We start from the raw sequence: 24,968 nt of genomic DNA on the forward strand, positions 1-24,968 counted from the left end.
CATATATGTTTAATATATATATATATATGAAAATGTGGAGGGTGAGAACAGACACCTACAAGAGAATCCAATTGTACATGCACACCCCCACAAACGCACATACTCAAATACACACATTGATTTTAATAATCACGTCTAGCTAGGCCTGATGGTACAGACCTGTGATCACAGCTAGTAGAAAGGTTGAGGCAGGAGGACTGCAAGTTCCAAGTCTTCCTGGTGGAGTTCCAAAGCAGCCTAGAAAACTTAGCAAGACCCTGCTTCAAAACAGGTGTTGAGGGGGAGACCCTAGGGAATGTAGCACAGTAGCAGAGTGGTTACCTAGATATATGAGGTCATAGGTTTAATACTCACTAGCCTGTTTCATATATTTGATGGCTATATCAAATTTTGGGTTTTTTTTTTTTTTTTTTTTTAAAGATACGATCTTGTTATGTAGCTCAGGATTGCCTTGAATTCACAGTAATACTGCTTTAGCCTTCCAGGTGCTGAGAATACAGACATGAGCCTTCACACCTAGTTCTATGCAGTCCATTTTAAAATAAAATGCAAACAAGTATACCACTTTTTAACTGTTTGACTTTTTTTTTTTTTCAGAAAGACAAGCAACACACTGTCTATATGCAAATACAAGCTCTAATGAGGGAAATGACTTAGCAGGTAAAACCCTTGCCACCCAAGCTTGAGACTAAAGTTCAGATCCCTAGCACCCAAACTGGTGTGACAGCCTGTCTGCAATTCTAATCTACAGAAAGCAAAACCAGGGAAACCTGGAGCAAAGCTGACTGGCCATGCTAGCCCGGTCAGTTCAAATGACAGACTCAATGAGTGGAGGAAACTGAGTTCAACAAAGCAAGCAGTTATTCGACATCAACTTCAGACCTCCACATGCACATGATGCTCTCAAACACACGTGTGAACACACATAAACACAGGTATACACACTGTACAAACATATTCTTAAAAAGAGAAAGTAAAAAAAAATTAATTAAAAAGTGTCATGTGGTAACACACACCTTTATCTCAGCACTTGGGAGGCAGAGACAGGTGGATCTCTGTGAGTTTGAGGCCAGCCTGGTGTAAATAGTGAGTTTCTAGACTAGTCAGAGCCACACAGTGAGGCCCTATCTCAAACAAACAAACAAAAAATTAGAGAGGAAGAAAAGGAAGGGGAGAGGGACTGAGACAGAGAGGGGGAGAGAGATGGGTGAGAGTGCAGAGAGAGATAGCTAATAAAAAAGTAGCTCAAACTGAATTTTTTAAAGGGGGAAAAATATCAACTCATATTCTACGATCATTTTAAAGAAATATTCAAAAAATTGTAAAATAAGTCAATACTTACAGATATATAATGTCTGAATACATAATTAATTTTGCCTTCATTGCTTTTTGATATAAGTTGATGGTGAATATTATAAAATTCTTCATGGCCAATCTCAGAGTAGAAAATCACCACAGGACTTTCAGAATTCGATGAGGGGAATCTGTGATCTCCTTTGAACAACAAAGGCTTAGGTCTGGAAATAAACATTAAAAGCTTCAAATTTTTAATTAAAAAATTTTTAAACAAAAACCAGGACACTTTTGACAACAACTTTAAAAACTTAGCAAAGATTTTGAAATATCTTAATATAAAGGGCATCACAGTCTTGATCAATCCGCACTTTAAATACTGTAAGTATTAATTTTATTCATTCATGACCATGAAAAATAAAAGTATATCAAAAGAATACTAACTATGAAATACTGACTTGGGTTGAATATTATTATCGATTCTTAAAAAAGAAGAGAAGGTGAGGCGGGATGCACATCAAATCTCACAGCACTAAAGCTACAGGATGTTTTCCTACCATGGAGTACTGACTGTAATTTTACCTGAAATTATAAGGGCAAATAAGATGAGCAGCAGATATGACTTTGAGCATAACTTATAGGCTACAGCAAGTCTCCCTTCTCTGCCATCTTTGCTAGTGTGAACTTCCTATTAATGAATTCAACTTTTCAGTTTTCCTCTTAATTTTTTAAGCTTTGCAAAATACAAACAAAAAAAGCCAAAATCACCACATTTTTTAAGACTGGCATCAGGACATTAAAAGTTCTGCTCTACTGTGGCAGTTTGAGTGGAAAATGTTTTTTACAGGTCGTGTATTTGAATACTTGGTCCCAGGTGGTACTGTTTGAAGGGAATTTATGAGAGTTTGGAACACAGAGGACACCACCACTGGGGACAGGCTTCAGAGTAACAGTCTTGACACACTCCAGTTCTCTCTGTTCCCTGTGTGTGAATGAGATGTGATCCCTCGGCTCCTATCCCTGCACCATGCTTGTCATCCTATCATGATGGACATCTTAGCCTCCTGAGATTGTGCTGCTTAGTTGTTGTTGTTGTCAATTTGACATAAGCTAGAGTTATTTGAAAAAGGGGAACCTCAACTGAGAAAATGCCCCATCAGACTGGTCTGTAGGCAAGTCTATAGAGCATTTTCTCCATTAATGATTGATGGAGGAGGGCCCAGCCTTCTATGAGCAGTGCCACCCTTGGGTAGACAGTCTGAGTTATAAAAGAAAGCAGGCTGAGCAAGCTAGTACACAACGTTCTTGCATGGTTTATGTCCCAGTTCCTGATCCCCCTGCCTTGCTTTCCCCTGATGATAAATTTTAAGCTAAATAAACCTTTCCTTCCCAAAAATGCTTTTGGTCACGGTGTTTTATCACAGCAATAAAAAGTAAATTAAGAGAGAAATCTTATGCTAAAATAAATGCTTCATTAAGTTGCCTTTTATTGTGGTATCTATTACAGCAACAAAAAGTAACCAACACACACCTACCAATCCCTAGTATAATTATTCAACAGAAGGCAAACACATATGAAAAAATATGTTCTTTATAGTAGGAAAGTTCCAAAAATTGGAAACAACTTTTAAAACCAGCAGTAGGATATTTTTACATAGGACAATATGAAGATGCTAAAAACACTGAAGTGTGCCCACATGCACTAGATGTGCATATAGAAAGACGCCACAACAGAAATAAACCTACGCACTTATACAAATTTAAAACCATAAAAAAAGTCTACCAGAATACTACTAAAAGCAGTTTCAACCTCTCAGAAGAAGAGGCACCACTCTTTACACAGGTCTGCATTATTGCTCAAACAAACCAAACAAAGTTTTGAAGGAACTACAAAGTCACCAATTATGTTTAACCCAATAAACAGGAGTGTCAAATACTTCTAATTTTGAAACAAGATAATACAAAGTAATGTGCCTCATTTTACAAAACTATTTTAAGTGATGGAGTTGATGTTCATGATCAGTCTCTAGCTAGTAGCCATATCCTAATATGTATATAGATTAGGTAAGAAAATCAGAGGAACCAGGTATATATCATGTTTATAACCCTAACACTTGGGAGGCCAAGGTAGGAAGTTTGTGAGTTTAAGACCAGACTGGGCTATAAATCAATACCTTTTCTCAACAGACAGACAGACAGACAAAAATCAGCCAGGAATGAGGACATAGGCCTTTAATCCCAGCACCCCAGAGGAAAGGCAGTCCAATCTTTGTGAGTTTTGAGGCCAGCCTGGTCTATGTTTCAAGTTCTAGGCCAGGCAGTACTATATACTGAAGCTCTATCTAAAACAAACAAGGAAGAAAACTAGCAAAACTCAACTCAACTCAGAGGGTACACATAAAAGAAAAGGATTGGAACATGAACATGAGCCACATTGAAATGAAGAAATAAAACCTACCTGTCAGGTGCAGTTAGTAGAAGGGTATCCAGATTATCAAAATCACAGGTCTGCTTCCCATGTACTGAAAAGAATGACTTACATCCTTCTGGTGGAGGCTCATCAACTGCTATCTGTCAGGGAAGACAAAATATATATTTCTACTCAAATATCAGGTAGAAATCTGTTTTAATGAACATGTCACTAAACGATAATCCACCATCAATAAGAACAAAAACTACCTTCTGCTGACAGCCACCGTGGGCCAAGAACAACCCAAGCCAGAACTCTGGCCAGTTATGATATTCAATTCCTCCTATCAGTCCAGGTCAGTATTAGTATTATAAATCCACAAAATAAATTACATCAGATATTTGTTTATAAATGCTGCTGAACTAATCAAAGATAGATATTTTGAAAATACCTTGACTTCAAAATTTGGATCTAAGGTTATGGTGCTTTGGAAAAGTTCTTTTGTTTTCACAGAGGATGAGACCCTGTGGATTGCTTCTATCCCAATATGGTATGATAGACCACGGCCTCCTGAAAGGTTGCTGTGAACACCCTCAAAAAATTACTTCACTCAACTGCTGACTGAGATGAACCTGGCACAGGCTACACCATAAAAGAGCTGATTAACAGCGCCCCTGTACAGCAGGAAGAAGTTTGGAGAGAAATAACCACGCCCATATTCTCAAATATTGTTTATAAATGTTCTTTTACATTTAAAGGGGGATATGATATAGATATGAATAATTTACATTGATATAAATTTTGCTTTATTGGTATAAAGTTAAGGTCAATTTTGTTATATGTATATGTATTTCTGATATTAAGGTATTGTGATTGTGTAGTTCATTTAAAAATGTACTGTATAATTAGGAAATGTAGGTTGTTAATGGATAATCAATAAGTCAAGCTTGTAGTCATGTTAATTAGATTTTCTAGATATGTAGAGATATATTTCAGTTAAATAGGCTTTCTTCATATCTTTCAAAGACTACAGAATATGGCATTTAAATGTTTTAATAACGTAGGGCTTTTCAGGACAACGAGACACGTCTGTTCCTGGCAGCACCAACCTACTTTAAGAGGAAGATGGGCATTGAAGAGGCTCCTTATGAAGTTGATTAGCCATTTGGGCAAGAAACTGCTCTTGCCTGGACGGATACATGAACTGAACACAAAGAACCCACAGAGAGAGGACTGCTGAACTTGCCTAAAGGTGAGATGGTCCTTCGGGGTTCCTGACTCATGAAAGAGTCTGCAAGACATTCTGCAGGACACAGCAGAAAGTGACTGAACTGTCTTTGAAATTTCCTGCTTCATGGAAATGTCTGCTGGATACTATGGGCCTGTAGGCCAAAGATAGATGCCCCAACGGTACAAAAGAACTTTGGGTGACTATACAGGCAGCGAGTTGTCTCTGTCATTTCTAGAGTTTTAGAAGTTGCTTACTTCTTGTTTACTTAGGTAATATTATATCCTTCTAGAGTCTTTGATGGAGTTGAAGAATGGTTAGTTATAGTTTTCCTTAGTTATGATAAAAGATAAAATAGATATAAATATTGTAACTGTAATTCTTGCTTGATAACTGTTTTGTTATATGTAATTTTAGTATGTTAAAGTGAAAGCCCTTCTTTTTTGTTTAAACAGAAAAAGGGGAAATGATGTAGGAAGGTCATCTGTCTATGTGTTGCTTTCACTGGTTAATAAAGAATCTGCCCTGGCCTTTTGGTAGGCTAGCCCTTAGGTGGGTGGAGTAGACTGAACAGAATGCTGGGAGAAAGAAGCAGAGTCAGGGAGATGCCATGAAGCTCTGGCCCAAGATGGATGTCAGTTAGAATCTTCCCGGTAAGCCACCACCTCGTGGTGCTACACATATTAATAGAAATGGGTTAATCAAGATGTGAGAGTTAGCCAGTAAGAGGCTAGAGCTAATGGGCCAGGCAGTGTTTAAATGAATACAATTTGTGTGCTATTTCGGGTGTAAAGCTAGCCATGTGGGAGGCAGGCAGGACGAAAAGCAGGCCTGCTCCCCTCATCACTACATGGTAGTTCTTCAGGAAGCTGGAAAACTACCTTGAGATCAAGCTATACCACTCTTGGGAATATCCCCGAAGGACACTACATTCTACTAAGACATACTTGCTCATACATGTGCATTGCTGCTCTATTCATAATAGTCAGAAATTAAAAACAGCTTAGATGTCCATCAATTGATCATTGGATAATGAAAACATAGTACATTTACACAATGCAGTATCATTCAGCTGTTAAGAAAAATGAAATTATGAAATTTGCAGATAAATGGATGGAGCTAGAAGCAATTGTCCTTAGTGAGGTAACCCAGACTCCAAAAAAAAACAAAAAAAAACAAATAATGCAGGTTTCTCTTTTATGTTAGCATTCAAGATTTAGGTATGTACGTTTCAATCCTAATAACCACAGAAGTTAGGTAACCACTAAGGGACCAGCAGGAGATGCAGATCTAAGGAAGAGGAAATAGAATATAGTGTTATAGAGAGATAAAGGGAAATAGAATAGGGTTAAATGAGGAGAGGACAAAGTAAAAGAGGAAATACAGGGAGGGACAACTAACACTAAAGGTCTTTTGTAAAGCTCTATGGAAACCTAGTTTATAAAAGCTCCTAAAATATATACATATATGAAAGAATTTAAGTGAAGTCACCATATAATGAGAGAGACATGTGCCAACTAGACATGCCACCAAGTAAAACCTCCAGTGCCAGGAATGGGTTACATCTTGGTGAACTGTTGGCCATAGGAGTCCCATAGACACCCACTACCAACATCACACCAAGGTTATTGGTTACTCTCCATAACCTGAAGGCAAGATTCTATTGCTGAAGACATGACTTACTTGAGTCATCAAACAAGAAGAAATTGAACTAGGGAGCTTCACCCTTACTGACTAGTGTTCATGGTACTTTGCACGCTACTGGAGAAGAAAATAAATCATCAGTTTCACCCACCCACAAACCCCACAACCTCCAACAAAGATATGTCTGCAAGATATACTGGTGTAATAATTAAAAGTGTTATGAGAATAACCAACCACTCTTTGATTGGATTTAAGGCCCACTTGATGAGATGGAATCCATACAAGACAATGCTGAAGTGGCCAGAACCTGAGACTAGATAGGTCATGGGCCTGGGAAAATACATATTACTATTATTCCACTAAAGGAACATAGCATTAAAATTACTTCTCATGACATATGCTATAACCCTAGAGCAGAGCATCACCCACTCAGTCCTCACCAGAAGCTGCTTCTTGCAGTAGGTAACTAACAACAAGATCCACAAGTGGATAACGTGCAGAATGAGAGGCTTCGGAGCACTCAGCTTTAAACGGGGTGTCTTTATCAAACCCCTCCCCTCAAGGCTCAAGGATCCATGCAGAAGAGGCAGAGGTGGTGGATAACACCAAGGAAACAGGGTCTTCCATAATGATAAGCACCTGAACTCAGAGACTGAACAGCACACACAAGACCTGCACAGGTTCAAACTACACAAAATCCCAGCACTGAGAAGGGGAAGTGAACACAAAGTTTGCCCTAACCAAGAATCTATCTGCAACTGATAGCTGCTAGGAACGGAAAGCCATCTTTCTCCAGTGTGGTATAACTGGGTATACTCCACACTCAGAGCACCCAATGCTCAGAAGCAGTTGGCCAACACAAAACAAACTCCATGGGGTTTTGGTTGGCTTTTTGCTTTGTTTTGATTCTTTGTCATAACTGATTTCTTTTTTATAATTTGTTTTGATTTTCTAGCTGTTGTGCAGTGGTCAGATTGGAGTTTTCTTGTTGTTTTCCATTTGTTTATTTGTTGTTTGCTTTTGAGAGAGAGAACATGAAGCTGGGTGGGCAGGGAACTTGGGGGATCTGGGAGGAGCAGGGAAAGAGGAAAGAATATGATGAATTATATGAAAAAAGTACATAAAAATTTAAGAATTGGAAAGAAACAGAGGGGAAGGAAGAAGAAAGAGAAGGGAGGAGAATCTGAGGAAAGGAGGAAAGAGGAAAAGGAAAGCAAACAGACACTTGAGTCCCCTAATGAGTGACTACAGCATTGCTACAGACTTGTCTAAGGAAGGAAATGGAATTTTGATTGAGCCTCTCTAGACGCAGTTTCTGATTATAGAAACAGCAGATAGAGGAGTAAGCTAAACTGCACCATAAATATGTGGTCAACAAAACTGAGTGCAGGAAAAGTATGATGCAGCCCACGGGATTCAAAAGCAAAGGAAAAGAGGAGCTAGGGACGGCAATATACACCTACAATCCCGGCACCTGAGAAGGAAGATGGAGAATTCAAAGGTAGCCCATGCTACAAAGAATAACAGTTTCAAAAAACAAACCAAACAACAAAAACAATCAAGAGACCCTCTCCCAAAGGTTTAAAATTTTCTAACACAGGACAAAATTAAACTCTATTGGGTACAGATGCATTTTTGGAGAATAAAACAATTGAAAAACAAAACTTCGGGAGATGATTCTGACAGAAGTGGCAGCATGGCTTCTTTTGGGGGACAAAAGGTGACTATGACTGAGACAGCACATGGAGGACCTCAAGGCAGCAAGTGAAAATCACTTCTTAGCGTGGGTGAAAGTCACTAAGGTGCTCACTTCACAGTAACCCATTGTATGATTTCTCTGTTTTGAGTGCTTTTCTGTATCTGTTTTGTTTTATAATACAGGATGGTTTTACAATTAACATTTCTTTCATACAAATGTCTAGTTGCTATACACACATCTGACTTTCTCTTATGTTTCCCTTTCATAATCCAAATGCGATTTCTGCGGTGACATTCTGAAGCCTTCTTGATGTTGCTATGTTCCTCTTTCTCTTTTAGTTTTTCATTTATCCACAGAAGATCACAGATCACTTTACTAAAATATTTCTCTAATCCTAGATGTTTTAGACTACAATCCCTCAGTGTTGCCTGCCTCTTGTCTCCTATTTTTAGATCCAAAGGTTGTGATCAAATTCAGGTTCACTGGTTTAGCAAAATTACATCTTCCAGACTGCATAGGATAATAGCATCTGGCTGTCACTTTCCTGTGACAATATTCTTTTCATTTCTCACATGAAAACCAGTGTAAATCATTTCTTAAAATTTTCATACCCAAGTCCAACCCCAATGCAAGAAAAATAAAAATGAATATACTGTGATTGGTAAAGAGATGTGGCTCAGTAGTAGAATTTATTTGCCTAGCATGCCCAAGGCCCTGTGTTCTATCCCCAAACCAAGGACAGAGGCAAATATCTGTGGTTTAAAGACTTTAATGATTTAAAAACATCAGTTTTGTTCATTATTTAAAAGTAAACCACAAATCCCAAAAAATATCAGGCAAAGAAAGTGGTAACTATAAATCAATCCCAAGAGAACTACAATCAACTGAATCACCATGTCACGCCCTCTATAAAATGCTGTCTTCTAGATACAATGATGTCTTGTTACCTGCTGGAAGGCTTGAATTGAGGCTGAGTAGGAACGAAGAGAGAGACAAAATTTCAACAAATTCTGCTGCAAAGGTGACAGAAATTGAAACGCGGCTTCCAATATCGCATTGTAATAGGAATGATCATTGTCTGTCAAAAAAGCACATTAACCAGAATAACTGCACGACTGTAGATAACCAAACAAGACAGTTCACAAAGCACAAGACAAACACAGATGATGAGCTGTTCCCACCTGAACTCTGTCAAGTGAATAAAATCACCAAGAGGTCCACAATACAAATGGATACTCCTGCCTGGACTGCTCCTTTCCTACTCTTCGTATGGCTTGCTCCTGGAGGAATTCAGCTACGAAATCATTCACTCAGTAAAGTAGACTTCATCTTTACACTATGCTTCTAGAGACCAGTTACATCACTGCTGAGGTCCAAGAATATCTGTCTACCACATCATTTACTAAAGTACTTATTCATTGACTCTAGGTACCCATAGGCAGAGGCAATGGCTTCTATCTTTGTGCTCTCAGATCCTAGATGTGCTCTCTACTAAAATAACTAAGTAAAGCACTAAGGAACGCAACAAAATATTAAAGGACATTGACAGTATCATAAAATTTGATGATAAGTATTTAAACAAAAAAGCTAGCTAGGCAAAGTTATTTAAAAGGAAAAGACATCTGTGTGCTAGCATCACACCCTCTAGTAAAGGAGAAGCAAGTGTACAAAACTTGTCACATAGCAAGCAGTCATTTTTGCCAGACTGTGATGTGTCTGTGCTGTCAAAAAACAAAACAAAACAAAAAAAACTCACTACAGAATAAATGTTAAATGGCTTTTAAAAGCAAGCAGAAAATACAAGAAACAGAGACAAGAAGGAGTATCCAACTTTTTATTTAGCTTTGACTACAGTATGAGTTACAGAAGTTATTCAAAAAATAAAATCGTCAATAGAAAAAATATTAACTTTGGCATGTGTGAGTGTGGTGTACACAGATATATGTGTATGAACACACTTGTGTCAAATGGACATGAACATGCCTACATGTGTATGCAGCCCCAAAATTTATACCAAACGTCTTCCTTGATCTCTCTCACTGAGCCCAGAGCTTGCCGACTGCAGCTAACCTACCAGCCAGCTTGGTCCAGGTACACGCTTTCTTTGCCTCCTGAGTGCTAAGAGGACAGGTGACTAGCACATCTGCTTAGCTTGTGTATGGTTCTGGGATCTGACGCTGGTCCTCGGGTTACACATTAAGTGCTTTATCCACTGAGTTATTTCCCTAGTCCCAATATTTACATTTTTAAAAGCAGAATATAAAAGGTTCCATATCACATTAGCATTATCTTACATGGAAAAAAAAACAGAAAGAAATACCTCAAAATGGTCCCAGAAATTAATAATGTTAATCTTTAGATGGCAGACCTATGAATACTATTTAGCATGCTTTTATAATCACTTCTAAGAATTCACATCCCTGTAATATTAACCAAGAATATGTATCGTTTTTATTGAAATTTCATTTTAAATGTTAAGACTTGAAGTTTTAGCTAAAGCCCTTATTAATAAGTTCATTACATGAAATCATAAAATTCTTTAAGATTTATCTTATTATTTTTAATTATGTGTTTGCCTGTGTGTTGGTGCATACACAGGACTACCCTCAGAGCCAGAGGCATCAGGTCCCCTTGGAGCTGGAGCTACAGGCAGTTGTGAACTGCTGGATATGGGAGCTGGGACTCGAACTCAGGTCATCTGAAAACCATCCACACTCTTAGCCACTGAGCCACGTCTCCAGCTCTGCATTATAAACAACGCTACTTCACTCTAACTCTATGGATGCTTGTTCAAAATCTGTATGCATTTCCATCACAAGATTCAGATGACTATTAAAATGCTATTTTAACAAAAGTTTAAAAGTAACTGAATAGTCAATTTCCAACCATTTCTATGACAGTAATAACTGACACTTGTCTAAGCTTAATGTTCAACATTTTAATGACTGTCATATGTCACTGAGGGAGGATATGTTCAGCGCAATACTCTATTGGGTGACTTTGTCCCTGTGTAAATCAGTAAAATACACTTACACAAATAAGACAACTAAGGTCACTGGGTTACTCTCATGTATGTGGTTCATCCCTGACCAGAACATCACTATACTTCCCTATTAGCATCTTTAACTAGCAATGCCTGCAACCTATTTTACATCTTTTCTGTTAGAAAATGTTCAAGAAAGCATACCATCCATAAACTAAAACTGAGCGACACAAGATACATCTTTAAATACATATATAGCTTAATTTATATATAAACCTTAATTTATATATATATCTTAATTTTTATGTATCTTAATATATACATATCTTAATTTGACATCTTGACAGTCAATTATTCAGTGGTTAGCAGGCACGATCAGCAGGCAAAATGGAAAACATATTAGGTGGCACTAAGTTAAGGATACCACACTTAACACAAAGAGATCACATGTGTAATTAGTTTATAACAAAAGGAAAAGAGAATGAATCTGACAGATAAAGTTAATACTAAATGATCTAAAATAAAATGCACTTGTGCAAAGTAGTGCCAAAGCATATTAACAAAAGAGCACAACAGAGCGAAAGCAATGGAAAGAAAAGTATTATCTGCAGTCAAAGTTACAAACTGCATACACACAAAAATAATGATTTGTGGTTACACACAGTGATGTCTGCCAACAGCCCCAATTATTCACGAGGCTGAACCAGTAGGACTGTTTTAATCAGCCTGGTCACAAAGTAAGACATCATTTCTTGAAAAGGGAAATAAAAATGTATTGACTTAAGTCAGTAGGGGTTTGGGAATAGCTCAGTGGCATAGTATAAGTTTCCCATGCACTGGGTTCAATCTTCCTACCATGCCAACTCTAGTCAGTAAAGAAAATAATATTTTCCATTAACTACCATGTTACATATACTGTACAAAGGAGATCATTTTTTTCTAACATTTTCCCAGACCACAAAGTCAAACAAATATTTGCTTCAATTTTACCGTGATGATCAGATGATCCAATATTTTGACTGGCTTCTATAAAACTCCAAAATTTTTCTTGACTGTCTTCTGCTAAGAACTCACTGGGAGAAAAGTGGGAGATATCAGCAATGAGACAATAAAATCTTCCATTACAAGCTATATTACTAGGGAGAATAAAAGGGGATTTACATTCCCAAATGCCTGTAGTTTGGTTTTTATTATACATATATATAATAAACATGTGTGTTTATATTACACATCTTTATGTATAATGTATATTTTCTTAATGAAAAGTAAGCTTTATTATTTCATATTAGCTATTAATAACAGCTTAATAACTTGTTCACTCGGCTATTTCTTTAAAAACCTAGAACAATAAAAACGTTATAATAATAGGGAAGCCCTAGTATGTAAATGACTTATGAAACACATCAGCAGAGCTCATCAGCAGTGAAAGCAGAATCAGGAGATGGCCGCTCTAGTGATAGTTCTGCCCACATCCTTTCTGAACGATCTTACAAAGAACAAACATGTTTAGCTTAAGATTCTCCCACAGTAAACATGAATCCTAAAAATTTTCTTGAATAAAGGCATATCTTTTAACATCTAAAAAAACAAATTTTCAAGATCACCAATTTTCTTAGCTTAAAATTAGTACACATCTAACAAATCAAATCCAAGAACATCCCTTTTAGCTTTACACTATTATCCTAAAATAATGGTCTTTCTGAATTTCCTTCACTCAAGTCTAAAGCTCCTGAAACAAAATGCATTTAATGGCCGAATAAATGATTCATGTAAACTGGTGATCATCACTTGAAGCTAAGTGCTAATGTGGTAGTTATCTCTCACTGTCTTAAAGCAAACTACAGAGCTAGATCTCAGCTTACCTAGCCAAAGGAAGACTTGCCCATTACTTCCAACACTGGGGACAACTCTCACTCTACTCCACAGCTAAACACAGAGATAGGGGAAAATAAGAAACAATTTCGGGTAACGCGGCTTCTCTAAAAATAGGTTTCAAAAATTACCCACTATTATTAATGTAGTAGATTTAAAGCCTTCATGAGTCTTATTTTTCTAGGCTGTCTAGCAACTAATATAAACACTGGCCAGACTCACCTTAGAAGAGCTTACACTCTACAGAAACAGGGGCTAGGATGGCATGCTATGCAAATGAACAAATCCATGAACTCAAAGGAAGATGACATACCAGTAGGAGAAAAAAACAAGGACTCACTGGGGCTAATATACTTTTCACATAATCATAAATAATTTTCATGACACATATTTTTATCCTAATCAGAGATCTAAGATTGTAGTAGTCATAAGAAAACAACTAAATCCACTGAAATAACCCAGCAGAAAAGAGAATAATAGAAAACATTCAAGGAACGCTGCTATCTTTTGTGAGGTATAACTAACTTGGCTTTGTAGATGTTCTGCTAGGTTTTTTAGCTTTGTGTTCCTATGCCAGTGAGTAAAGCATCTGTGGATTTGCTATAAAACATTTCAGTTAGGGAAGAGGATGACATCAGTTACTGCACTCACACTGGTTTCCTGCTCTTTGGTGTTGGGTTTCCAACAACCTGGAGAAGCACCTACTTACAGCCCCAATCATTGTTAAAATGAGTCATGTGTACAGAAGTATACCATTTTTCATTGATAAATACTTTTTAAAAGTCATAATACAAAGTTCATCTCCAGAAAACAAAGAAAAAAAACAAAACTTAAAATCAGCTGAATGTATAATAGATAGTACAAATGTGGCAGCCATATTCTACGTTTCTATTGTTACTGTGGCGATCAGCTAAGTCTTACACAGGACTAGACGAATAAGAAAGGAATACTTAGTCCGTTGTCTGACGATGCACTTGGCATATCACTCGTGTAAGTCCCCACAGCCACCATCAATTACAACCACTTTCCAAATTAGGAAGCTGCTATGAACTTGCTAAAGTTTTTCATCTATGAAAAAATAAAAAAGGAGCTAGCTGGGCTTGGTGGCTCATGCCTATAACCCCAATAATTATTACTGGGAGGCAGAGGTAGGAGGATCACAAGTTAGAGGTTAGCCTAATCTCTACATAGCAAGACTCTCTCTCTCTCTCTCTCTCTCTCTCTCTCTCTCTCTCTCTCTGTATGTCTCTTTTTTTAAAAAAATTTATTTATTTATTATGTATACAACATTCCTTCCATGTATGCTTGCATGCTAGAAGAGGGCACCAGACCTCATTACAGATGGCTGTGAGCCACCATGTGATTGCTGGGAACTGAACTCCAGACCTCAGGAAGGGCAGTCAGTGCTCTTAACCTCTGAGCCATCTCTCCAGCCCTGTGTGCATGTCTCTTATACACATAGTGAGAGAAAGAGTGTGTGTGTGTGTGTGTGTGTGTGTGTGTGTGTCTCCCTACAAGCAACCTGATTTTCCTCCAGAATCTGCAAATCTAGTGGTAATCTTATTTCCTTAGTCTATAAGTTAATATTTAAAGTCAAGTAGATTTGATTTATACCTATCATTCCATATCCCTTGGTCATTTTAATATCTACTTCTATTAGTAACTATATCTGCTCAAAACATTCAATACTTTTACTTGAGTTAAATATATATCTATAGTTATAGATATAGATTTACACATATTACTTCATGGGCAATCACAAAGCTAAAAATCCCTTCATAATCATCAGGCACAATCTAAAAATATACACAGGAATGTTTTCAGTCCCTTAGGGCTAGATGCAGGGAAAACAAGGTCTGTAACAGCTACATGCCTCGTACACAGAGCTCTTTACCCTCATCCACAGAGACAGTGTCAGAATCCATCATCACAGACAGGAGGGAAGAATGGTGGCCTCAGCTAGCTCCAGAACAGTGTTTCTCAACCTTCCTGATGCAGCGACCCTTTAATACAGACCCTTTAATACAGTTCCTCATGTTGTAGTGACCTCCAACCATACAATTACTTTCACTGCCACAGTTTTGTTACTGTTATGAATTGTAACATAATAGCTGTTTTCCAATAGTCTCTGGAAGGGCCATTCGATCCCCTCCCCTGAAGAGAATGAGGCTGAGAACCACTGCCCTAGAGGTAATTGCAGAGTGATACAAATACAGATAAATAGGCTTCTTTTGGAGCTGCCTACAAGGCCTATTACCTTGACTACCTGTTTGCAAACACCTACTGGAGAAGAGACTAAAAGTTAACAACTCAAAGTGGCAAATTATCAGAGACACCATGAAACGGGGAGATGTTTGTAATGAGGAAGTTAATGATGCAAACATCATAGCCTATACACTCAACTGTGATCAAAGAAAGGGAACAAAAATTGAGGAATTAGAGCTGACAGTATTCTCAACTCCATGGATATGTACCACAAAAATCTTCTAGGGATTGGAGATGCAACTCCAGTGTTAAGACTGCTTGCCTAGCATGCATGAAATCCTGGCTTCATTATTCCCAATATCATACAAACTAGGCACAATAGCACATGGCTATAATCCAACACTGAGTAGGTGGAAGCAAGACCAGAAGTTCAAGGTTACCCTTGGCTACATAGTAAGTGTGAGGCAAGTCCGGGATACATGAGACCCTGTCTTTAAAACAAAACAACAACAAAAACGATTATTTAAAAAAATAATTTATTGTGTATTTTATCACTTTAAGACTTAATTATTTTATATAATTAAAGTATGGCCTGATTGTTTATGATACAGAATCATCATGTAGCCCAGTATGACCTCAAATATACAGTTCTACCTTAACCCCTCCATATGCTGGATTTACATGTAAATATCATCATGCTAGGCTATGATGATTTCTGGAGGAGGAGGCAGGGCGGCATTGAGGACTGAACCTAGGTTCACGCCTGGGGAGCAATCGTTCTAACACTAAGTTATACTCCCCATCTTTTATTGTTATTGTTGCTGGATGATGGTGATGTTTTCAGATAGTGTCTGGATAACTTTCCATCCTTCTGCCTAAGCAGCTGGTGTTACAGATACCTCACTGTTCCCAGCTCTAAGATAACTCTTTTATATCACTGTCTCATGTATCCTGGACTGATTTTGAGTTCTCTATATACCAAAGCATGACCCTGAACTCCTGATCCTCCTGCCTCTCAATGCTGAGATTACAGACATGTGCTCCTCACCCTGACAGTTTATGTAGTGCCGAGGACAAGTACACTGACACAAGGGAATACTATGTGGTGCAAAAAAAATTAAATGTGTATAGATGTTAATACAAATTAGTAAGATCTAACTTACTACAAAAATAAGTAAAAATAAGAAGAACCTCCAAATTTAAGGAAGTACCCAGATTTGGGAGACTCCAATGTAGAACAGGACCATCTTAAAACAAGTAAACCCAAGCTTGGTGGTAGTGGCGCACGCCTTTAATCCCAGCACTCGGGAGGCAGAGGCAGGAGGATCTCTGTAGTTCGAGCCAGCCTGGTCTACAAGAGCTAGTTTCTAGGACAGGCTCCAAAGCTACAGAGAAACCCTGTCTCAAAGAAAAAAAAAAGAAAAAAGAAAAAAACAACAACAAGTAAACCCGTGGCTTCTGCAGCTCCTTCCTCCTCCTCCACTTCCCCATTCTCTTACCCTAGAGTCTTGTTCTTATGAGCAGTGTTCCTAGACCTGCCTGTGGCTCAGTCCTGTGCAGCTGCAGACAGAGTCTGTGTCCTCAGAGCCCTTACACTGTACAGAGCACAGTGGGTGTTGTAAGGGATACTTAACATGTGCAAATGAAAAGTACAAGCTCACTACTGGGTATTCATTTACTACCAGACCCCAAGTTTATAATATTCCAATATACAGAAGAGAATATCTCCTTACCTGGCTTCCAATAACAGTGGAGGAGAAAACCACTTTGTGGTCAGAGAGGTTGTAATGGCTTTGGAACTGGCCTCTGCTAAGGAAAACAGGCAGAGGGAAGCCAGTGCAATTATAAGTCCCATGTTGTAACAAAGCTCTACAAAGGGAAAAAGAAGAGAAAGTAATGTTAAAATTTCACAAGGAAGCACAAAACAACACTAATACTTAGGGACACAAAGTAAGAATGAAGGTACATGAAGCACGATTAATAAAAATTCAGGGTCAGAAATTGGGGTTCAACCTGAAGATCCAAAAAGCAAAACAGTCAACCACTGGCTCTTACCTTGACCTCAGTCTGAAATGGCGATCCTGCCTCCCGGAATCTCAGAATGAGACTGTGTCTGAGAGCTGTCTTCCCCCATCTTATATTCCTCTCTAGGGGCTGGGATTAAAGGCAGACACCACCTGATTTCTATGGCAACTAATGTGGCAACTGGGATTAAGGGTGCGTGTCATTGTGGCTACTGGGATTAAAGGTGTGTGTTACCATAACCTGGTCTATAAGGCTGGCCAGTGGGACTGTTTTACTCTCAGATCTTCAGGCAGTCTTTATTTATTAAAATACAATTGAAATGCCACTACAGGTATAGAAATCAAATGCTTCTGAAACAGACAGCACTTAACAAACACCTTGATGGTCCAAAAGGCAATGCTGAGTACCTGGAACAAGGAGAGCTAGGGAGTGAAAGTTGATGACAATCTTTCCTACAGGAGTGCCAGTTCCACTCCTGAAGGGTGATACCATACAGAAGTCACACTTTATAAAATATGCAATTTCATAAAGTATGAGGATAAACAAAGCTAAGACAGAAGAAATATGAATGACTAGTGGTGCTATAGACTGAATCCTAATCTACAAAAAAAGGGGTGGGGTATGTTGCAATAATAATCCCTCTGTCTCAGAATGGGAACTGACTTGAAGACAAGGTGATAAAATTCTGGTCATTAGGACAGTAATCCAGTGAGACCAGAGTTAAGGAAGGGAGAGGGATGAACACACCCAGAGAGAGGGCCTGTGAAGAGAGAAGTAAACACTGCAACTATACCAAGCAGTATCTGCGGGTCTGATGCTACTAGAGACTGAAATAGGCAAGCAAAAGTCCCTCCTCCTTAGAGATTTGGAGGAAATATGTTGCAGCCACACTTCAACTGAGGACTTGTAGTCTAAAAACTAGAACACAATGAAATCTCCACTCAGTTTACAGCTCTTCATTTTGTTAGCTCTAGGAAACAATGTAGTGAGTTTCAAAAGTAATGAACTCAAAGACTGGATCTACAATGGGCAAAGATATCAGTAACGTCTCACACCATCTGTTCCCATCTATAAAGCAGGGAATCCAAGTTCCCAGGAAGCAGCAGAGCTGCCTTACTCCATCCCATCAGCAGACTCTCCAAGCAAACTGACATTCTCAGAGACAGCATCTCAACCCCTGCAGAAATTGTCTTCAGGTCTTGATTGACCTCAGTTCTTATGCTAGAAACCTACCAACAGAACTTCCTTAATCAGACACACATATTCTCCACCGAGCTATAGACAGGTCAGCACCCTCAGTCTAGAACACTTGCCTAGCACAGCATGATCCCCATTCCACCACAGTATCACAAGAAGAAAAGGAAAAGCCAGGTCAGTTGACTCAAGTCTATATATACCCTTAGCTACACAGGAAGCTGGGGTGAAATTAGGATTAGAGTTTAAGGTTAGCCTGAGCAACATGAGATGGGCAAGATGAGCTCTCTTCTAAACTGAAGAACACAAAAATCAGCATCTAACTTTGGATGGGACACATGAGAATAAAAAGATGGGAAGTACTATACATTTTGTGCTTCTAAATGTTAGGCTCTGGCAGGCTCATCCTGGTCACACCCATTCCTTGATACTGGTTGTATAATCTATTAATGAGATAGACATAAAAGATATTAAGCGAGCCTATCAGGATCTACATTTTTACTGATACCATTTATGCTAAGAGCCTACTTTACACAATGCATAAAGACTGAAAAATATCTGAAACAAAATAAATTATAGAAATAGAAAAGTATCTTTTAGAAGCACTGCCAACTTCTCTACAAATACACAAAACAACAAAAACTTGAACATTCCATGTGTAAAGGACTAAGGATGATAGGAAGGAGGACAGAGTCAGGAGACAAAGGGAAGATGCAGAGGAAACAGGAGATGAACATGCCACGCTAATAAGGTACTACCACATGGCAGAGCATAAATAAGAACTACAGATTAACTTAAAGTGTAAGAGCTAGTTAGTAATAAGTCTGAGCTATTGGTTGAGCATTTATAATTAATATTAAGTCACTGAGTTTTTATTTGGGAACCAGCAGGCAGAAGAAAAACATCTGTTTACATGACACCCAAACGTTTGGCAAGAATTTACACATAAAACCTGAGTGAGGTTTTACCAAAAAAAAAAAAAAAAAAAAAAAGATACTAAATACACAAAAGAACAGAGTCAAACACAGTTTTTTTGGTAGCAGTAGTTTCTTGGGTGGGCTGTTTGCTGGTGGTGAGCAGAGATGCAGCTCCTTTGAGACGCAGCTTGCTGGTTTGTGCTGGTAGCATGGACAGCAATTTTAAGAGGTCCTGCTACCACTTAAATGGAATTTATGAGCAATGGGTGGCACACTACTCGGTGGTGGCATGGACTCAGAAACTCCCCAGAGTTGAGGTGGTAAACTCAGCTCCAGCTGATACCTCTGCCATGAAGCTAAGAGCCAGCCTCCAAAGCTGCTGAGGTCCTAGCCTCACCACTTAACAGCATAAAGATTCATGTGGTCAGAAAAAGATAAGAGAGATGCAGTAAAGACAGATTCAGGCAAGGAGGAAAAACTCTAAAAAAGGTTCCGGTGTATTTAACAATGGCATAGGCTTAAAAAAATGGAAAAGAAAGAAAGTGGGTATAGAAAGTCACAGAAAAGAGTTTTAAAAAATAAAGTCTTTAAGGAAACAGTAAAAGTAATATTTAAAAAAGCCAGGTAAACATGAAAAATACACAGAGAGTCTAGATACTGTATGTTATTGTGTTGTCTTTGAATTGTTTGACTGCTGAGGGAGGAGGAAAAGCTGCTAAGAGACATTTGATAATAAATGTTGCTGGATTAAACCAACCTACATATTTTTAAAAATGTCTTGACTTCAAAATAGAGGTAAAAAAATGTTACTTTGGAAGAGAGGCTATGCTTTTGTTTCCACAGGAAATGAGAGGCTCTGGATTCATTTTGGATTAAGAAAAATCAGGATTGATCAAGGAAGACCCCCTGAAAAATCTCCGATGGGAACAGATGGCCCAGATGATCCAACATTTTCAGGGCACCTCTGTTACAGTTATCTTTGAGTTTTGCATCCAGAACAGCCTCCACTGCGACACGTCTGCTCCTGGCAGCACCAATCTACTTCAGAGATGATGGGCATCAAAGAAACTCTGTATGGAGTTTGTTTTCTTTATGACAAAAGCTAGCCATATGGGTCAAAAACTGCTCTTGCCTCAATTGCTAACAATTACTATCCAAACTGGGCCAGCAGGACACAAAAGAAAGTGACTGCTGAATTTTGCTAAGACAATGTGGGACAGTCCTTCAAAAATCCTGCTTCCCAGAAAAGTTTGTCAGATATTCTAGTTGGATGCCTCAGTGATGTAGAGGAACCTATGGTGACTGTCCAGGCAGCCTGATGTCCCTATCATTAGGTAACATTTCACCTTTCTGAGGTCTTTGATGGAGTTGAAGACTAGATAGTTACAGTTTTCCTTAGTTATAATAAAAAGGTAAATTAGATGCAAAACTTTAGAGTCACAAGGTTTTCTCTAATTTTGCCAAAAACAGTCTAGATATTATAACTATAATTCTTACTTGATAATTGTTTTTGTTGTATATAATCTTACTATGTTAAAGCTAAAAACCTTCCTTTTTAATTAGACAAAAAGGGAGAAATATTGTGGAACAATCCTCTTGTACACTGTAAAAATTTGTTACATTGATTTAATAAAACACTGAGGGGCTGGAGAGATGGCTCAGAGGTTAAGAGCATTGCCTGCTCTTCCAGAGGTCTGAGTTCAATTCCCAGCAACCACATGGTAGCTCACAACCATCTGTAATAAGGTCTAGTGCCCTCTTCTGGCCTGCAGGCATACACACAGACAGAATATTGTATACATAATAAATAAATATTTTAAATAAATAAATAAATAAAACACCGATTGGCCAGTAGCCAGGCAGGAGGTATAAGTGGGGTAACCAGACTAAAGATGATGGGAAGGAGAAGGGCAGAGTCAGGAGACACCAGCAGAGGAAGCAGGAGATGAATATGCAATGCTAATAAGGTACCACCACATGGCAGAGCATAAATAAGAAATATGGGTTAATTTAAAATGTAAGTGCTAGTTAGTAAGAAGCCTAAATTATTGGCTGAGCTTTTATAATTAATATAAGCCTCTGAGTGGTTATTTGGGAACTGACAGGTGAGAGAAAAACATCCATTTACACCCTTATTCACTATTAGTAAGGATATAATTAATATAGTCATTCTGGAAATCAATTTGGAGATTTCCCAAAAAATTAACATATAACCTAGCTACTTCACTCCTAGGTATATATCTAGAGTACTCCATACCCTGGCATAAAGATATTTGTACCCCTATGTTTACTGCTGCTTTATTCAATATAGAAAATCAGACTCAACCTAGTTGTCCATCAATAGATGGAAAATGAAAATTTTACACACACACACATACGAATACTATTCAGCTGTAAAGCAAAATGTAATCACAAAGCTTTCAGGAAAATGGGTGGGCTTAGATGTATAATATTAACTAAGGTCACACAATCAGAAAAAAAAACCTAGCATAGCCTCCCTAATATGAATATATGTATACATGTAAACAAATGTACATGTGGGTATAGTATGACATGTAGAAAAGAGAACAAGAAAGGATAAATATATGGGGGTGAGGAAGGACTCAATACAGGAGTGCCAGGAGCTATGAAAGAGGATACGAAACTCCAAATGCTCTACACACATCATGTCACCTAATCCTTCTGCCAGAGGATGAAGTTATTGAGTGTAGGAGCCGTGTCGACTTTGTAAACCACAGCATGAGACCTGGCACGGGAGTAGTTCTCCCACGGATGTGCTTTATGAAGGAAACATTACCATTGCCATTTGAGAAATAAGAAAGCAAGCTCAGAGTAATAACGTTAGAGGTGCTGGGGAGCTAAGCAGCAACGTGTAGAACCGTGCTTTGTTCTATCAGTGGGTTTGTTTTCTGAGACAACGTCTTATTCTGTAACCCAGGCCATCTGGAACAGGAGAGCATCCTGCTTCTGCACACTGGGATTTTAAGTGTGTGCCACTGTGCCTGGCCATTCTTAACAGTCTACGCTATCATGCTATTTCCCTTGGCTCTCTGGCTTTAGGAGAAGTAAGGACTCATTCTTTGCAGATTACAACTGAGCAAAGTACCTTATTTCAAGAACCTCAGTTCAAGAGTTTCTCTAAGTCAGGCATGGAAGATACCTTTAGTCCCAGCACTCAGAATGCAGAGACAGGCAGATCTCTGAGTTCCAGGCCAGTATAATCTACACAGTGAGTTCCAGGACAGCTAGGGCTATAGAGACCCTGTCTCAAAAAATAAAAAGTGTTTTTGTTCTTAATAGGCAAGGTTTTGAAAGGAACAATGTCAATCTGAAGGGAATGGGCCTAAACCTGGCACAGAGAAATCCACCCAACCAACTTAATAGTTCCATGCTTAGACTGACTTCGAGGACTAAATGTGAGCTCCTCAAGTGCAGGGAGTTTTGCCTATCAGGGACACCATGCCTAGCATGAAGCCTGAAACACAGGAGACACTAAAAATGAAATAAACGCAGGCTTCCTTCATTAAGGAATTAATTTTTAAAAGAAAATATGAGAGCCAGGCAGTGGTGGTACATGCCTTTAATCCCAGCACTCGGGAGGCAGATGCAATCAGATCTTTGTGAGTTCAAGGCCAACCTGGTCTACAGAGCGAGTTCCAGGACTGGCTCCAGAGTTATAGAGAAACCCTATCGTGGGAGAAAAAAGAAAAAGAAAAGAGAAAACAACAGAGAATGGAGTGTGACACCAAGATTCAATATGCTTTACAGAGGTTAGGACCAAATGGCTAGTTCACAGCAGCACTTGAAGGGGAGTTACAGTAATACACACATGCAGGGAAAGCGAAGGAAGCTCCTAAAATGGTGGCTTCTGGTTTCTGGAAGGCAGTTCAAAGGGAAACATCTGTAAAGCACGGGAGCAGGTATCTAAAGAGGACCAAGAGGAGAAAGAAGAGGACCCTGGGGCCTACAAAATACCTAAGCCAGCATCAACAGAGCAGACTTCCAGTCTTCAGGCCTTTCCCATCCCAAAAGAATAAAGTGGCTACTTTTCCTCTGCCATCAGCTGTCACCCTGGTTACACACTCAGGAGGCGGAGGCAGACAGATCTCTGTAAATATAAAGACAGCCTGATCTACATGGTGAGTTCCAGGCCAGCGAAAGATACATAGTAAGACCCTATCTCAACATTTTTTACCATTTTCTTTTTTTAAAATTTTTTATTAATTTTATATACCAACTACAGTTCCCCGTCCCTCTCCTCATCCCACTTCCCCCCCACCTCCCCCTCACCCCATCCTCCATTCACTCTTCAGAAAGGGTAAGGCCTCCCATGGGGAGTCAACAATGTCTGATATATAACATTGAGGCAGGGCCAAGCCTCCATTCCTGCATCAAGGCTGAGCAAGGCATCCCACCATAGGGAATGGGCTCTAAAAAGGCAGTTCATGCACAAGGGATAGATCCTGGTCCCACTGCCAGGGGCCCCACAAACAGACAAAAAACACAATTGTCATCCGCATGCAGAGGGGCTGGTCCTGCCCTCGCAGGCTCCCTAGCTCTCACAGTCCAGAGTCCATGAGCTTCCACAGGTCAGCAGTCTCTGTGGGTTTCCCTGACATGATCTTGACCCATCCTTGCTTATATAATCCCTCTTCCTTCTCTTCAACTGGAGTCCCAGAGCTCTGTCCAGGGCTTGCCTATGGATCTCTGCATCTGCTTCCCTCAGTTACTGGATGGAGGGTCTATGACGACAACTAGGCTAGTCACCAATCTGATTACAGGAGAAGGCCAGTTCAGGCACCCTCTCCACTATTGCAAGGGGTCTTTGTTGGGGCCAACCTGGTGGGTTCCTGGGAATTTCCCTAGCACCAGTTTTCTCCCTAATGATGGCTCCCTTAGTCAAAGTATCTCTTTCATTGTTCCTCCTCTCCGCCCCCCCCAACTCAATCATCCCCCATTCCCTCCCTTCTACCCCTTCACTGCCCCCAATTACCCAGGAGATCTTATCTATTTCCCCTTCCTAAGGTGATCCATGTGTCCCTCTTAAGATCCTCCTTAAAAACATTTTTTCAAGTAATTAAAGTCAGGTGATGCTGATACACGTCTTTAATCCCAGTACTCGGAAGCAGAGGCAGGAGGATCTCTGAGTTCAAGGCCACACTGGTCAACAGAATGAGTTTCAGGAAAGCCAGGGTTACATAGTGAAACCCTGTCTCGAAAAACACACAAACAAGGTAATTCAATAAAGTAGAGCGCAACTAAGGAAGATTCTTTTATATATCTGTTCATTTTTATTTCCAAGAATTTTTTTTTATTTTAAAGATTTAATTTTTTTATGTGTATTGGTGCTTTGCCTGCCTGCCTGCCTGTATGTGTACCATTTGTGCCTGGTGCCTGAGGAGGCCAAAAGAGGGTGTCAAAGCCCCGAGAATTGAAGTTATAGATGATTGTGAGCCACCATGTGGGTGCTGGAAATAAGAGACTGGTCTTCTGGAAGA

The 24,968-nt window shown here is 39.1% G+C and overlaps 1 protein-coding gene across 4 annotated transcripts in view; it reads right to left on the reverse strand.

Annotated features, from left to right (window-relative positions):
- The window catches only part of Uggt1 (UDP-glucose glycoprotein glucosyltransferase 1), a 125,365-nt gene that overhangs the window by 87,028 nt on the left and 13,369 nt on the right, over positions 1 to 24,968 (reverse strand). For all 4 annotated transcript variants that reach the window (XM_038342024.2, XM_038342023.2, XM_038342022.2 and 1 more), the window contains exons 2-6: positions 17,068 to 17,203; positions 12,248 to 12,330; positions 9,222 to 9,352; positions 3,752 to 3,864; positions 1,343 to 1,517 (exon numbers count right to left, since the gene is read on the reverse strand). In XM_038342024.2, coding sequence (XP_038197952.1) covers positions 1,343 to 1,517; positions 3,752 to 3,864; positions 9,222 to 9,352; positions 12,248 to 12,330; positions 17,068 to 17,189 — 624 coding nt within the window. In that variant the 5' untranslated portion in view covers positions 17,190 to 17,203. The remainder of the gene's footprint in view (positions 1 to 1,342; positions 1,518 to 3,751; positions 3,865 to 9,221; positions 9,353 to 12,247; positions 12,331 to 17,067; positions 17,204 to 24,968) is intronic.

This window comes from Arvicola amphibius, chromosome 9 (genome assembly GCF_903992535.2).
Source record: "Arvicola amphibius chromosome 9, mArvAmp1.2, whole genome shotgun sequence".
Lineage (NCBI taxonomy): Eukaryota > Metazoa > Chordata > Mammalia > Rodentia > Cricetidae > Arvicola > Arvicola amphibius.